The 17898-nt window shown below is 39.9% G+C and overlaps 2 protein-coding genes across 3 annotated transcripts; both read right to left on the bottom strand.

Annotated features, from left to right (window-relative positions):
• Positions 1-1144: 1144 nt before the first annotated feature.
• On the bottom strand, positions 1145-12569 carry LOC307200129 (vomeronasal type-2 receptor 26-like). 2 transcript variants are annotated; one of them, XM_079948522.1, is made up of 4 exons: positions 11721-12569; positions 10859-11086; positions 9267-9393; positions 7343-8521 (listed from the first exon to the last, which is right to left on the bottom strand). In XM_079948522.1, the coding sequence occupies exons 1-4, from the start codon at positions 12552-12554 to the stop codon at positions 7611-7613; spliced, it is 2100 nt and encodes a 699-aa protein (XP_079804648.1). In that variant the 5' UTR covers positions 12555-12569; the 3' UTR covers positions 7343-7610. The 2 variants fall into 2 exon arrangements, 1 of the variants encoding a protein (XP_079804648.1); XR_013832336.1 differs by lacking the exons at positions 7343-8521; positions 10859-11086; positions 11721-12569 and adding exons at positions 1145-1283; positions 10216-10307.
• Positions 12570-15889: 3320 nt separating this feature from the next.
• LOC307200422 (olfactory receptor 6F1-like) lies at positions 15890-17079 on the bottom strand (the record flags this gene model as incomplete). The annotated part of the gene is made up of 2 exons (XM_079948963.1): positions 15890-16839; positions 17031-17079. The coding sequence occupies 2 exons, from the start codon at positions 17077-17079 to the stop codon at positions 15890-15892; spliced, it is 999 nt and encodes a 332-aa protein (XP_079805089.1).
• Positions 17080-17898: the final 819 nt, after the last annotated feature.

Below are 17898 nucleotides of genomic sequence, written 5' to 3' on the forward strand. Positions count from 1 at the left end.
TGTGAAACTGACAGCTGCCAGGAAGCCCATGTAGCCAACAGCAGAGTAAAACATAGTCACAGAGCCCTCGTTACACTCTAATATAATTTCTTCAGTCAGGGAATGCATGTCAGCATCTGGGAATGGGGGAAATGTTGCCAGCCACACAGCACATATGCCTGCTTGAATAAGGGGGCAGAAAAGAACAATTGAGTTGGTCAGTCTTTTCCCCACATACTTCCTCAACCTGGAACCTGGTTTGGTGGCCATGAAAGCCAGAACCACAGTAATGGTCTTTGCCAGCACACAAGAAACAGCCACTGAAAAGATGATGCCAAAAGCAGTTTGTCGGAGGAGACATGTCACCATCTTAGGTTGGCCAATGAACAATAAAGCACAAAGGAAACAGAGCAGGAGGGAGATGAGTAGAGTATAGGTGAGGTTTCGGTTGTTGGCTTTGACGATGGGAGTGTTCCGGTTCTTCAGAATTATTCCCAGCACCAGTGCTGTGATCAAACCAAAGGAAAGAGCAAGGAAGGCTAAACTAATGCCCAAAGGCTCTCCAAAAGACAAGAAGCTTATATTCTTGGGAATGCATGTATCTTGCCTCTTGCTAGGATAGTTTTCATCTAAGCATTTATTACAGTCACTCATATCTGGAAAAAGAATGATGTATTCTGAGTTCACATAGTTGCCATCTATATCAACAGCACAATGTAACTGCTACCCTTAGACAGAGCTGTTCAAATAACATGATAGAGGAAGCATTGATATGATAAAAAGTGTTCAGGGGTGAGTATCACTGCTTAAGGCCTGCATGGATCTAAAGAAGCATCATAGTGTGGGACGATGCAGGGATAAAAATGATATGGTAAACTATTTGGGATCATGTGTACTAAATCTGGGAGTGATGTCATAACTCAGTAGCATTTACGTCCGATGCAGATTGGCTTAAATACACACAGGCCATAATATCAACCTGCTTGTTACCTTCTGAATCACTTATGCAAATATAAAGAGTAATTCCCAAAGCTTGCAATATACTCCTCAGATTCATATATCTGAATAGCCAGAGCTTTCCCCCTTCCTTCTTACATTTTTCTTACATTTACTGTATTTCAATGGATACTAACTGCAAATAACTGAGTGGATCCAGCGTTCTATGTTTATATCTTACCCTCCTTGTTTGTCATCTTCCCCTCTGGACACGGGATGCAATCATAGCAGCAAAATGGCTCCCCTTCCTTCACTTTCTTGTAAGAACCAGGTTTGCAACTCTCAGTACATACAGAAAGAGGCTGAGCCTAATCCATAAATGAAAGAGCAGAATGATAATGAAGAGAACAGTGACTGGTGAATCCTTCAGGTTCAGGGTCCACTTGTTTGGGGAGAGATAGAAAATACCTAGTATGATATACTATATATAGATAAAGCAGTTTTAGGGCTACACCCATTCCCAGTTTCAGCAGCCACTACCATAGGAGGATGGTCACGTTTAGGAATGTTTGATAAATTCAGTCTTTGTGAATCCCAGTACAATATGTTTGATGAGCATCTAGTGGACCAATGCATATGTTTTTAGCTTCCTCAAAAATTGCAGCACAGTTAAAATAGATTAAACAGGGATTTAAATATGCATTCTGAATATTTATCTTAATTCATATTAAAATGTTTTTTATTTTAAAAAATCAGATTTATGAGGAAATGGACCTATGGCTTAAAATATGCATATGTGACAAAAACTGGCAAGAGAAATTAGTTCCATGGGTAGTATACAAATGTAGTTAATAACTGAAAAAAACAACAATACAATTAAAACCAGAAAGAGTGGCTGGTGCGAAGGGCTGTCAAATATCAGTCATTCTGGCAATGCTTTCACTGTTGCTTATTGGAAGGGAGAGTGGGATATGGTGGAAAAGTTGCCCCAACCAGCACATACCCTTTGCCAGTGCACTTACAGTGCATTGACCTTTCTGCTGTATTTCCCCTCCTCCTGTTCCACCCAGTAATGCAGTTGCATTGCTGTTGGGAGGCCAGGTATGCTGTGTCACCCTTTCCTGAAAACCACTCCTGTAAGAATGATATATTCCGTATCTCCTGCTCAAGCCCCTTCACCACTTTTCTTTTTTTCTCCTCTTCTATTGCTGCTCTAAAAACAACCTGATCATGTCTACTCTCAGCTGGTCTTTTTATTCTTCACCCCTTTATTGCACATCAACCTGGATAGAATTCATAAATAGTAATCTTCTTTCAATCAAAAATCTTTTTTGTTGGTATTCATGATTGCCACAATGAAAGCAGTTTTCACCATAAGGAGAGATCATCTGTCCTCAATCAATCCCAGAAAACCTTTGAAGTAGCTGACAGTTGGGCTGTACCTGGTTAAATAAGTTGGGCCACTTTATGACATCCTCATCAATAGTAAATGCTTGATCTGGAGACCCCTGTGCATCCATCCTTCCAACTCTCACTCTCTGAAAGGATTGATTGGATAATATAACATAGTTGATAATATCCAAGCCAAATAGCACCTCCCCATTTTGGTTAAAGGAAATCTCATCCTCTGCAGTGTTGTTAAATGAGACACTTCTCAGAAATTGGTGGAGCTAGATTGGAAAAAGAAAATCAGTAGTTTCAGGAAAAAAAGGTAGAGACGGTGAAACTTGTTTCCAGGAAAGCGTTTTGATACATATGAAAACTCTTAAACCTCATCAAATGGTGAGTGCAGATCGCAGTGCCAATGGAGCATGGTAATTATGTCAGATGGGAATAGAGTCATAGCCCAAAATGGACAGAATCAACTGATTTTCTCACACAACATCTTTTCCTGTTCTTTTACCACCCCCACTCCCAACCACCACCTTCCTTCTCGGGAGTGATGTGGGAACACTTTCTCTGAGGAAGGATTTGGAGGATGGGGGCTGCTAAGGGAATGGGGCAGGCGCCTCCAGCCATTATCGTCTCCTGGTTGTTATTAGTTTGGCATCTCAGCTGGTTTTGTGGGATCTTCCATACAAACACTTTGTCATGAAAAACAGGATGCTTTCTGCATGAACGATCCCATGATCATATTCTTTTTTTCTCCGGAAAGTGCCACCTTTGTACAGCCAGAATTTGCAGGCATCACAATATGCCACAAATCAACCAGACTACTGTAACTATAATTCTCCCCCTCCTCCTTTGTGTGGGAAGTCATGATTCAGCATTGGTTTTCTTATCCTCTTTGTAAAACTAAGCTGCAAAGAGCAGGCTAGAAGCATGGAGGAAGACCAGATGTCGGGAGAAAGTGACAAACAATGTGTTCTGCTCTGCCACTTGAGTATTTTCAACACCTTACCTTCCAGAACTTGTGGTTCTGATTCTTCTGCCTCATTTGGTGCACCATTGCTCTCTGTTCATGCTTGACTGAAGACATCTCATATAAAGCATGGGCCACAGCGTAAACAGCATTGTAAATACAGTAACTATGGCCTGTCATGCTCTTTTCAAAAAAATCTGCAGGAAGGCTCTCCAGCTTCTCTTCCCCAGTGCAAGCATTCCCTTCCACTTTGCCAGCCATGTAATCTGGGAATTTACAGCCAAAGGCCTGTTCCCAGAAGTGCTTGATAAAACCATCTCCATCTGTAATTAATGGATTTCTGCTCTTAACATATAGATTAAATCCTTCTGGGTCATTCAAGTGAATTGTGAAAGAAATAGAGCCATGGAACATTTCTGAATTCCAATTCCGCTGAAATGCAAATGAAGTGAATTCAATCTGGGCTGTTGTTATCCATACTTTGCCATTCATATTCAGTGTCATATGCTCATGTTCTGATAGAAAGGGAAGCCATCTAAACAATACCATGGAATAAGATTCTCCATAGACCACCACTACATTAGCTTTACTGCCCATAATCTTATCATGTATTTTTGCTCCCAGTTGTACCATGCCATAACTTTCACTGCCATAACTATATTTGGGGAATCTTTCTAGAAAGGCAAAGCAAACACCACTCTTTGTAAACATTGGAAGCACAGTTTGCACAAATCTTTCTCCATTGTCATTATCAACCGCAATGACCCCAATCCATGTCCACCTGAAATGTAGAAGCAAAGAGAGAATTCCTGCAAACTGGTGGTGTTCCTGGGGGGCCACCTGGTAGAAGAAAAGTCCTGAGGTCTCATCATTCACCACTGGAACAGGGCCATATGTGAGCTAAAGAGAGATTGGAGAAAATGTGAAAGCTATTATAAATTATACAACAGATTAAACTAGTTATAGTCATTCACATATGTTACTATAGGGATTTTTAGAAGAACCCTGAAAGGCATTTGAACTTTACAATTGCATGGAAAACAGGCTCTGGAATTTGGAATTAGGTGAGGATGTACACTCTTGTATTTATTTATTTCAGGATCTTGGAGAAAGACTATATTTTAAATGGGCTTTAGAGAATGGTCTAGGTCATCAGCTTTCAGAGAGCATTTGTTATCACATATGCAATGACATTATGCATGGTCTTCATGCGCTGAGCATCCTTTGTCTTTTGTACCTGGGGTCTGCCAGGGCCTTGCCCTCTTAGGAGAGATGGGGACCCAAACTGAAGTATGTCAAGAAAATTGGTTTCATCCAAGAGTCAGACATGAATCTCACTTATATTGCTAGAGCATTGTTTTCCAATTATAATGTCTTCCCTCTTTCATGAATGAATTGTAATAAGGGTTTTTATTAGCCTGGGTATAAGAGAGAGGGAGAGAAAGAATAATTGTTGATCTGATTATTTCTAATGTGTCTAATTCTCCTTCCAACACACAAAATAAAATCTGGAAAGAGCATGAAAGTATGAACATAGCATTGGATTCTCATACTCCAAATGAAAACAGACAAGAGTTTCCTACCTGTGGAATTTTATGAATATGCAAAATAGTTGCCACATGAAGGGAGATTTCATAGTCAAGCCCACCAATAACAGCTGTCAGATTATTCTGGATGTCACATATATAATTGGGGACAAATTTCTCCAGGGTTGATAAAAGTAGCATTGTGGCATGATACGTCTTCTTTGCATTGTCATTACTGTCATAGATGTGGAAGCCCAAGGTGTGATTGGGTAAGATGTGAGGGTTTTCATTGACCTCCTTTATTGCAGATACCAAGGCCAGGATGTGCTGGTAAGCCTTAGGCACCACCCTAGAACAAGAATTGCAATCTGTGTCAAAATACTTCATACTGGTAAGCCCCTTATATTTTAACTCAGAAGTTAATCAGTTTGCATTCAGTGGGATTTACTCCAATGAAAGTGATTGTGTGTTAAGTGCTGCAACTTCTGGAGGCTCTGGAGAAGAATCCTCCAAGTAAAGCAAAGCAATGTCGTCAATGATTAACTCTCATGACTGATTATGCATATGAGATGGATAATGTAGGTACTGCACTCTGAAATTAACAATATGTGGTTCAGTAGGGTTTATTCCCTGAGAAATGGGAATAAGTTAAAATGACCATAAATGGTCTGGGTTGTTTTTTTAAAAAATTGTTTTACTTAAAAAAAACCAACCAACTATTTAAAGGTGGTATTTCAGATACACAAAATAGATATTCCTTTCAATGAAGCTTTATTTATTCGCCTGTGGAGAAATGGGAGATTATTTTCTTCATTATTACTTTAAAAACATTAATTTAAAAGCACACACCTCTCCATTTTCTGTCAGAAATGGATCATATCATTCAAAGGGAGCTGTTTCCAAATAAGCGTGCATATGTTTTCAGCCTCAGCGGGTGTTTTGAGGCTGATAATTCAAGTGACATGAGAAATATAACTAAAAACCCAAACAATAAATATGTTCTTACAGAAGCTCTTCAGGCAACACGGGTGGCGGATCTTCAGTGAAGGTTGTTTGACTGGAGTAGAAACCACCATGAGTAACTATGCCACCAATAATAAAATCTCCTGACTGATGATATATGTGAACTGGATGGTGTGGATCCTGCACCCTGCATTTTGCCACATGGGAATTGCATATCTTGTTAGGAAACATTGCCAGCAGCAACACTACCAAATCCACCATCCTTAGAACAAGAGGAAATCTTCCTTATGCACAAATATTTCCCTATTCTCTTCTGCAACACTCTCATTACTTTTACACTGTCTCTCTTGAGTCTAGGAGCATCCAATATCAGACTAGTGGATACCATACCTTTTAAATGGTACTGGGTATGCTTATATCATCTTCCACAGGTTTTGCTGTGAGTTTTGCCAGTGTTCACTTCAACTCCATAGGGGCTTTGGGAAGCAGCAGAATTAATTACAGTACTTTTGATCATGAAACAGGAAGATAATTATTAAGTCAGAATGGGAGATTCCCTGTAGGACTGCTGCTACATTTCCAGTAGTATCATTTTGAATTCTTTTCTTTTAGATAATGTGGTAACAAGGGTGTAGTAGTGAATTCTGATGTTAGGCACTGATTTTAACAGCTGCTGTAGCCAAAAGGGACTCCCTAATGGAGAGTGGTATACATATAATGTTCAAATTAGGCTGTGGAGACCTGGGTTCACATCACCAATAAGCCATAAGGCATTACTAAAATACTGTTCATAATAGTTGTCTGGGAGTAAGGTCCACTGAATCCGGTGGCTCTTATCATAGTCTTACAAATTTCAACATGTAAAGCATAATTATTATTTTTTAAAAGATATTTAGTGAGCTAAAATGTGACCTTAAGGTTTTATTTAAAAATACAAACTAGTTGTTATTTTTTAAAAAAAACGTTACGCCACAAACTGCTAGTATAAAGGAGAAATACAATCAAAGGAAATGACACATTCATTGCTTGATTGTTATCCTTATGTTTTGACGTCCACTTTGCTGCTCCCTCACAAGGAACAGTAAAAGCTGAAAGGCTAATTATATTCTCATTATCAGAGAGACTCTGCTGTTACCTTTGTACTGTAGCAGATGATGATATCATTTGTGTTCTGAAACACACCCACCCAGAGCTGACCTCTGCTCGTTCCTAAACCTATTCCCCATGACAAAGGATATCTGGGGATGGGATGATCAAGACTAAGAAATGAAAACCAGAAATAATAAGAGGACAAGTGTGGATCAGCAACAAAATATTGTAGGGCTTAAATTGTGAAACAGTATGAACAGGATCAAGTGTGACTGTCCCAATAAAATCAAGAGACACATGACCATGAATACACAAGGTTCAAGTGAAGCTTTGAGAGTGTTTTTAAAATATAATGTACATACTGTAAACCTAAGGGCAAGGACTTTCTGACTTCTGATCTTTGCTAGCTACTCTGGGAACCTTGTTGATGAGAAAGGAAGCTTCAAATGCTCCAGTTGCTAAACACACATGGTTATTCCACTAGAACTACTGCTTCATATATTTAAAATGAGAAATAAAGCTAGGGCTCAACAACTTTGTCTGGATTTTCACTTTGGGGAATATGGCAACCCTAATAAAGCAGTGATTTTTCTCTCACACATGCATCTGTGTAACTATCAACATATTCAAAGGGCAGGGCCTTCATCCCTCATATTTATGGTGGTAGTGGTTAGAAGTTGAATCAGCAGTGTAAATAAAAGCTGGTAATAAAGTGAGGCGTTTTCCCTACATAACATACAGCAAAACAGAGATATTTAATTCTTCATTTTGTTAATGCTTATTAACTGTTCCCTATTATTCAGCTCAGGCCTCAACAAAATAATATAACATTTGGGGGAAAAGATGCAACCTAATAGACCAGCACTGGAGGCTAAGATAGAGAAGATCTCCACAGCTACTGTATATTTCCCCTTGGTACTCAGGTAGGATGGAACAAAGGACAACCAAACACTGCAAAATACCAACATGCTGAAAGAGATAAACTTTGCTTCATTGAAAATGTCTGGCAATTTCCTGGCAAGGAAAGCCACTGTGAAACTAATTATTGCTAGAAGGCCCATGTAACTAAGGACACAGTAAAACATAATCACAGTCCCCACATTACATTCTAGTATAATTTCCTCAGGCATTGAATGCTTGTCAACATCTGGGAATGGGGGAGAGATTGCCAACCACAGTGTACAGATGCCTGCTTGAATAAGGGAGCAGGAAATGACAATGGAGTTGGCCAGCCTTCTCCCCACCCACATTCTCATCCTGGATCCTGGTTTTGTGGCCGTGAAAGCCAGAATCACAGTGACAGTTTTTGCCAGTACACAGGAAACAGCCACTGAAAAGATGATGCCAAAAGCAGCTTGTTGCAGGAGACATGTTATCTTTTTTGGTTGGCCAATGAACAGTAAAGCACAAAGAAAGCATAGCAAGAGGGTGACAAGGAGAGTATAGGTGATATTCTGGTTGTTGGCTTTGACAATGGGAGTCTTATGGTTCTTCAGAAATGTTCCCAGTACCAGAGTTGTGATGAAAGCAAAAGAAAGAGCAACTATAGCTAAACTGATGCCTAAAGGTTCTTCATATGACAAGAAGCTGATGCCTTTGGGAATGCATATATCTCGTTCCTTATTTGGATAGTTTTCATCTGAGCATTTAGTACAGTCATTCATATCTGGGAAAAGAAAAGTATGAACCTTAGCTCACATATATACTATCAGTCCCAGAAACATTTCATGCCTTTCCCTCAAACTCAGAAAAAGAAATGTATCAATTCAAATTGGCAAATACTAAGAAATGTTGTGGGGACTTGTTTAATTGCTTTGGAGCTATGTGGTGCTATAATATGATTTTGGGCTATAATGGCAAGGATGTGGTAAGCCAGGTGAGGTATGAAAAAGCATCCCATGACTGTGGTGAATAAAAATTGACCATATTCTAAGTTTTGTGAGAAAGAGGGAGTGGGAAACCTGCCCTTAGATTTCAGAATAAGGAAGCAGCAGCAGAAGATAGATGATATTACCATGGAACTGAAGAACAAGTAGAAAAAGCTGAATAGTGTGCAAATACCTTTATTCAACAACAATGTATACATCAATGCTTTGTAACCAATCAGCATGTAACATGATATACCTTCCTGATGGCTTGACGTAAGCAACATGCATAAAAATCATTCCTGGACACCCATGAGGTATATAGGCTTTGGAATCCATTCCCCAGTACCATATTACTGCAGTCTGAATACAATATCCCCCCCCCCCCGCCGCCCGTGTGATTATTGGCTCTGGTCAGCCTAGCATCAGACTCTTATCAATAACAGCCCCTTTGAAAGTAGCTTGTTAGCCATAGCTACATTTAGATCCCCATCATGTATGAGGAAACTAAGTGCAATTGACTGTGCAATCATCTATGTCTCTTACCTTCCTGGTTTGAAATCTTGCCCTCTGGACATAGGATGCAATCATAACAACAAAATGGCTTCCCTTCTTTCACTTTCTTGCTAGATCCTGGTTGGCAACTTTCAGTGCAGGCCGAAAGAGGAGAGGCCTAATTCATAAATGATAAACAGAATAAGCAGAATGATAAACAGAAAATAAGGTGTTTGGAATCCCTCAGGTGCTGGACCCAGCTTTGTGTTACTAAAGTGACACAGCATTTCAGTAGGGTATGAATTGGCTCCCTTGAGGGCACTGGACACTGTAGAAGTAATTGCCAACCCTAGTCTCAACAGCTACTATCTGAGGTGGAGGAAGTCATTTGGGGACATTTGATGAATTCAGTCCCTATATATTTTAATAAAAAACGTCCTGATCCATACCATCAGAATATGAAGTTAACTATCCAACACATTGTGTTTCTTTGATCAAAATATGTAATTAAATATGTATTCTGAGGGAAAATATGCATATTAAGTAAACACGTTCATCGAACCAGTTTTGTTTTTTAAAAGGAACTGAACTGAGCTATTCTTAAAAATATGCATCAATAAAAGTGGGAAGATAGTTGTACAGACAATATACAAAAGTAATATGTAAATAAATAAGGAGAATGGCAGTAAATACTATGACTTCTGCACCAGGCTCTTAACCTCACCCCTGTCCTTCCCTTCCTTCAGTATCTCCACCTTCACTACCACACTTCCCTTTTTCTCTTCTACAACTCCCATATCAACTTTAGTTGTCTCCTCTATTCTTCCTGTTGTCAACTCTCAGTTTCTCCCTCTGGCCTCATTTCATCCCCTGTTGCCTTCTTCTCATGAAAAATCAGGACACCGAGGAAGGGGAAGAGGATCCTGGCAAGGAGTGTTAGCCACAACTGGTACAAATTGATGATTGGGCAGGAGAGGTTGGAGACTTAGGAGGTACTCACAGGACAGTAGTAGAGGATGTTCAAGGGGCAGCTGACAGTCCATGGGAGCCAGGGGAAAAGGACACATCATTAGAACCAGAGGTACTTCCATCTCTATGGACACAGCGGGCTGTGAGGCGTCAGGAACAGTGGGAAACACACTCTAGAAGACTGAGGCAGGCAAGGGAACACAGCCCAGCTCACTAATTGACCAGGTGGACACCATGAGGCTTGTTCTGGGAGGAGGTTTGTGGGCACTCAGATGACTCTAGGCTTTCCTACCCTGGTTCTCTTGCTGAGGTGGGAACCTGGATTTACTGTTTGACTCTGGACTTTGCTTGTTGTATTGGACTGGAACCAGTATTTGATGTTTTGGACTATCTAGCATTGCTCTGGGGACTGTTTGCACTAGTGTGATGTACTTCCAGTTATGTGGACACTCCTCACCCATTCACCCATGTCCTTTTTCCTCCCCCTTTCAGTCACATTTTATCCTATCTTCATTTTTTATCCTTTCTTGGTCCACACTATATCCTCCTTCGTCCACTTGTATTTCACAAGTGTTCATCGTTGTCAAATGAAATCAGTTTTAAATTTCAGGATAGAACAACAGGGCTCCTTTATTATTAGACCTTTTGCTAAATGCCTGTGACTTGGATTCTACCTGGTTAAACCAGCTGTGCCAAGTTATTACTTCTTTATCAATGGTGAATGCTTGATCTGAAGGCGCTCCAGGATCTATCCTTCCGACTCTGACTCTATGAAGGGATTGATTGGAGAATATAATCCAATTGATAATATCCAAGCTAGATGCTACCTCCCCATTCTTGTTGAAGGATACCACATCTCCTGCAGTGTTATTAAATGAGATACTTCTCAGAATGTGGTGGAGCTAAATTGAAAACAGAAAAGACAAGTGTTTAGAAAAGGCTGCACTCTAATACAGGGCTGAGCAATCCTTTTTCCTCTGAGGTCAGAACCTACAGTGAGTGGAGTCAGGGACAAGCATGTAGAGAGCCAACCAATTTTTTCCCACATAAATGTTTTTCTCTCATTCTTTCTGTCAGGCCTCTCTCTCCCTGTTACATCCCTCAGGCAGAACAGTGGTGTGTGACCCCCTGCTCTGAGCAAAAATTTGCAGGCTGTCAAGGGTGTTTCACAGCCAAAGGAATGCACATGACAGATAATTATTTATTGTCAAGAATATCACATTTGCTTCTACTCCTCTGGATGCCTATACATATATAGCAGCTACACAGCTATTTGCAGGTTTGCTGTAACAATTGGAATAGCAAGAATGTTGCTCATCTCTGTTGACTGCATCCTGACTGTTAGTCAAATGGCTCTTTCCTCAGAGAAACAAAGACACAGCCATCATCTGTCCACAAAATTATAGATTTAGTTCCTCCTCATATTCCATATGCCTGAACCCTGAGAGGAAAGAGCAAGCTGACAGTATTTAGGAAACCAATACATTGTGAAGGAATAACAGTGCTCTTCCAAGTTGAGGAAGTTCAACCCGTTACCTGCCAAAACAGTTGATTCTGATTCTTCACTCTCCCTCTATATGCCATTCCTATGTGTCTGGGTCTGGATGTGGACATAGCATGTAAAGCATGGGCGATGGCATAGACAGCACTGTAGATACTGTAACTGTGCCCTGTCATACTCATTTCAAAAAACGATCCTGGAAGGTTCTCTAGCTTCTCTTCTCCTGTGCAAATGTTCCCCTCCACCTGGTCTGCAGTGATATCTGGGAACACACAATCAAAAGCCTGTTGCCAGAAGTCCCTGATAAAACCATCCCCATCTGTGTTGGAAGGGTTTCTGTGCTCAACATACTGATGAAATCCTGGTGGGTCACTGAAGTGAATTTCAAAGGCTATAGCACCATTGAATAGTCCCGAATCCCAGTTTCTTTGATAGACAAATGAAGTGAATTCAATCTCAGCTGTTGTTATCCAAACTTTACTTTTTACATTATTTGTCATATCGTGTTCTGATAGGTATGGAAGCCATTTTAAAAATGCCATAGAGTAAGATTCTCCATAATTCACCACTACATTAGCCTTGCTGCTCATTATTTTATCATGTATTTTTGCCCCCTGTTGTAACATGTCATTAATTTCAGGGATAAAACTAAAATTGGGAATTCTTTCTATGAAGGCAAAACAGATGCCATTTTGAGAAAACAATTGAAGTACTGTATGCACAAATCTTTCCCCATTGTCATTGTCCACTGCAATGACCCCAATCCATGTCCACTTGAAATGCAGAAGCAAATAGATAATTCCCTCATATTGAAGGTCTTCCTGGGCTGTCAACTGGTAGAAGGAAAGACCTGGGGTTTTATCATTCATCACTGGAGTAGAGCCACAAATGAGCTAAAGAGGGAATGGAGGAAGGGACGAGACAAATATAATTTTCAGAGTTATTTCAAACTATGTACATTATATGATGAATTCTGTTGGCTGCATGCTGTCTTTCATTTATACAAAATAGACACATTCATATGAGCTGAAAACTGGGATAATTTCCCATTCCTGCTTGTTAAACATTTGATCTGATGAGTGGGGGCAGGCACTGAGTCATTTATTTATTTATTTATTCATTTATTTTTAAAGATTTTTGTATGTGTGTCATTGCTGACTTTGGTAGGTCTTGTGGGTTGAATAAAATTGATGGGAGGGGCACATCAGGCCCTAATAAGAGGATTAGCTACCTGTACATTAAATATTATTTAGCTTTGTCAGAACTGTTAAGTTCCGAATTTATTTTTCTAGAGCTTCTTCTTTCTTATTCATGATGCACAGAACCCAGCCCAGAGCAAAACTGAGATTTCTGCCTCCTTTTTACATGATTCCTCGCACTTCTTTTATGAAACCACATTTCAATTGTGAACCAGCTGTTCACTACTATTACTCCTTTCCAGCAAAGCTTGATTGTTTCTGCTACTTAACATAACTTCATTATGTGTTTAATCTTCCCCAAACCCATTACTTTTGGGGGGTGGTGTGGTGAGGAGGGAGAAGGATTTTAGTGCCAGTTACCTGTGTTTGAATCTTGAAAGCTTCCCCCCTCCCACTGATTGCACATTCCTTCTTCACTAAGTAGAAAATGCTGCATACCCAAACATAGCTGGTCCATTATCCCACCAGTGGACCTTGGGATATCAGTCTCCTGGAAAGGGGAGGGGGTTGAAATAGAGAATGAATTATTCTCCCCTCCCATGCAAATTTACTGCAAAGCAATGTTGTCATTAAAGTGCATAGTAGAAATGAAGGGGTGGATACTTAGATTGCAAAGAGGTATTGCCCATAAGTGCCATACCTGTGGAATCTTATAGATATCCAAAATGGTTGCCATATAAAAGGAGATTTCAGAGTCGAGTCCCCCAATAACCCCTGTCAGATTATTTTCAATATCACATACATAGTTGGGGACACATTTCTCCAGCTTGGATAAAAGTATCAGCGTGGCAAGATACGTCTTCCTTGCATTAGTATAGCTGTCATAGATGTGGAAGCCCAAGGTGATATTGGGTAAAATGTGGGAGCATCCATTGATCTCCTTGACTGCAAATGTCAATGCCAGGATGTGCTGGTAAGCCTTGGGCACCACCCTAGAATGAGAGTTGCAGATTGTTTCAGAAGCATCTTCAACACTTGGGACATTTAAATATCTATTCAGAAGTTAATCATATTGAGTTCAGCTGGGTTTACTGCTAAATTACTAGACTGTTAATCTATACATCCTGACAAAGAACTAAACCTAAAAGAGCACAATGGAGCTTACTTTCCATTGTGGGATCAGTATATTTTCACTGTATTCAATATTTCTTAGTATATATCCCATAAATTGGAGTTTGTGTTACTCCCTTTATTCACAGTTGATTCATGTGAGTTTTCAGATCAGTATGTTATATTTAAATCAAAGATAACTGAGTTGACATTTGCAGCATCAGCCATTGTTCTGAAGCTGCTGCTCTGGGATTGATCATGAGAGGCTGAGTTCTTACACAAGTTCTTCAGGCAGTACTGGTGGAGGTTCCTCCATGAATGTTGCTGAAGTGGATAAGAAGCCACCATGGGAAACAATGCCACCAATGATGAAATCTCCTGGCTGATGATAGATGTGAAGTGGACGATGAGGACCTTGGAGCCTGCATTTTGCTATGTGAGCCTGACATACCATGAAAGGAAATAGTTCCAGCAGAAAGATTACTAAAACAACCATCCTTAATACAATACAATCTTCATTCTACACAGAGACCACTATTTTTCTGGCAATCCTATGAGCAGCATCTCCAAGATGAAAATTGTCTAAATTGAATGGTAATTTAGTTTCCTGAGAGGTTGCAATTTGGGCATCTCAAACTCAGACATTTGGATACCAGACCCTATCTATTCTGATTAGATTTATAGTATTCTTTGACAGTTATCACTGAACATCCACAAGGATTTTTGAGAAGCAGCAACTTTAATTATAGTCCTCTTAATAAACAGGAAAGTAGTTATTCATTAAGTGCTAGGTATTCCCAGTGGAAATGCTGGAGAAAATGTGTTTGTCACATATTCAGAACCGTCACTTTTTAATTCCCTTGGGTTAGATAATAAAGGACCAGTGGTGTAGTGGTGAATTTTGAAGTTAGGAGCTCATCATAACAAACCCTGTAGCCAATTGGGACTCCAAAATGTAGTGTGGTGTAGTTAGCATCTTGGAAATTGTTGGAGGAGACCTGGATCTATATCCCTGATCAGCCATGTGTCATGACTACAATCTATGCACAATACTTACTTTGGAGTAAGCTCTATTGAATTCCAAGAGCTTATCTATGATCGCAAAGTTGTACAAGACTTGTAAAACATATAAACGAGAAAATACCATTAAAGGAAAACAAAATGCCGTCTCTACTTTATTATCATCCCACATCTTCAAATTCCACTATAATATACTAATGACAAACAACAGTAAAACTTGGAAACTTAGTTACTGCTTCTATAACTTCCAAAAGCAAGGAGCATCTTGTGCCCTGGAAGATCATGACAAATCTGCTGTTGTACAGCACTGCAAGGGAGAGTAGAGTTTGAAATTACCGAAGACAATGGAAACCAAGAAACAAAGAAACCACAAGAAATAGTATATGACAATTTTTTTATTAAAAAAATATTTAAAGATCCCTCTCCACACAATGCTCTTCTCTCCCTCACAAAGCCAACATTCTGATAATACTTCTTGCATTCTTGTTCAACCCACAGATTAATAAAAAGTGGACACTTCTAGACTGAGAGTAAAATGCACGTGCTTTGTAGGGTGAAGATCCTTGTTTTGACTTCCAGTACCTGTCTTCAAAATGAAGTCAGGAAACCTCAGTTTCAAATCCTTGCTATAGTAACTAATGCTGGGTTAGGTGGTCCACTCCATCACATACAACTCATCACACTCAAGTTGCATGAAGGACTGCCTATAAGGATCACTTATGAGCATTATAGATTACCATTGGCTGTAAAACAAGCGAAATGAGATAACTAAACCTTTCAAAAAGTAGATTTTGTAAATAAATAAATGATGCTTATATAAGTATGTTGAAAATATCCTACATACCTATATCTGCCAAATATGGTAGACATCATTTTAAAATACAAATTAGCAGATACTTTGTTGTTCCCCACATTCAAAGGGTGTGTCAAAGTTTTCATTCACATGCCAGTGCAGGATTTCTAGTCAACAGTTTCCTCAATGCATTCTGGACATCCTTGTTCCTCAGGCTGTATATAATAGGATTGACCATTGGTGTCCCAACTATATAGAGCACAGAAAAGACTTTGCTTAAGTTGGGATACCAAGTTGTTGTAGGTACACCATACACCACCATCAGTGTCCCATAGAACACTGTAACCACAATGAGATGTGAGGAGCAGGTGGAAAAGGCTTTTTGTTTGCTTTTGGCAGATGGGATCTTGAGGATGGTGGAGATGATTTTACAGTATGACAGAATGGTAAGAAGGAATGGAGAGAAGGATACAAGAGAAGCAATAAAGAAAGAAAGGATTCTCACCAGTCGTGTGTCTCCACAGGCAAGTTTAACCACAGGTGCCAAATCACAGAAGAAATGATCAATCTTATTAGAGGCACAGAAAGGCAGCACAGAAACCATTGGCATGGTGACAAATAAGGAAATAAACCCACCAACCCATGACCCTATCGCTAGCTGAACGCACACTCTGAAGTTCATTAAGTTTCCATAATGCAGTGGTTGGCATATGGCTACATAGCGATCATAGGACATTGCTGCTAGAAGAAAACACTCGGTAACTGCCAGTGAGCCAAAGATGTAAAACTGGAGGAGACAAGCTGAGAAGGAAATGGCCTCATGGGCAGTCAGTAATGTTTTCAGCATCTTCGGAACCACACTAGTGGTGTACCATATTTCCAAGAAAGAGAGGTTTCCCAGGAAGAAGTACATGGGCGTATGAAGGCTGTGGTCAGTTAACACAACCGCTGTGATCATTATATTCCCCATTAATGTTACTATGTAGACCACAAGAAATATTACAAATGTAGGCATTCTTAGCTCATGAAGGTTCCCAAATCCCAGGAGAATAAATTCTGTGATCACTGTTTGATTAGGGCTTGCATTTCCACCTGAAAAACAGACACACGTTTGATGAGGAAGAGGAAGACAAGCAGAACAGGGTATCTGTTTAACAGAATCTGAATAATTTGACTCCCTATAATCAAATGGAATGTACAATCATATTGAACAATATGAAAACTTCTTTCCAGTTAACTCTCTTCATAAGCCATTTGCACATTTAGTTATGTAGGAAACTCACCTCCATTGTTCTTCGGGTGAGTGGCAGCTGGGCTGCTTCCAATAAGCATTTCCTAGTATAAATTTTGCACATTTGTATGTTCTGCAAAATTTAAATATTTGAATACGTAGAGCAGGGGTAGCCAACATGGTGCTTTCTGCTGTTGTTGGATCACAACTCCCATCATCCTGACCACTGACCATCCTGGCAGAGGGTGATGGGAAAATAGCTACCCCTAATATAGAGGCTTGTAATCTTTGATTCCTCAAACTTTCCCAGAACCTTTGGACAAAATTCATAAACTCATAGAACTGTAGAGCTGGATAGTATCCCAAGGGCCATGTAGTCCAGCCCCTCACAATGCAGGAATCTCAACTAAAGCATCCATGACAGATGGTCACCCAACCTCTGCTTAAAAATCTCAAATGAAAGAAAGTCTACCACTTTCCGAGAGAGTCTGTTCCTGTATCAAACAGCTCTTGCCATTAGAAAGTTATTCCTTATATTTATTCGGAATCTCATTTTTTGTGACTTGAAGCCATTGGTTCTGGTCCTACTCTGTGGAGCAGGAGAAAATGAGCTTCTCCACCTTCCATGTGGCAACCTTTGAGATATATGAGGATGGCTATCATATCTCCTCTCTGTCTCCTCTTTTCCAGGTTAAACATATCCAACTCCCTCAACCATTCCTCATAAGGCTTGGTTTCCAGACCCTTGATCTTCTTAGTTGCCCTCCTCTGCACATGTTCTAATTGTTATATTTCTAAAACCAAGTCTCTGGTGCTCTGTCATACAAAGGGAAACTAGACCTGATAGTGCAGGGAACCTGCTGCTCTCCTGATGTTGTGGATCCACTCACAATGACCCCTTCCCAGGGAGCAAGAGCTAA

Source organism: Podarcis cretensis, assembly GCF_951804945.1.
Source record: "Podarcis cretensis genome assembly, chromosome: 13".
Classification (NCBI taxonomy): domain Eukaryota; kingdom Metazoa; phylum Chordata; class Lepidosauria; order Squamata; family Lacertidae; genus Podarcis; species Podarcis cretensis.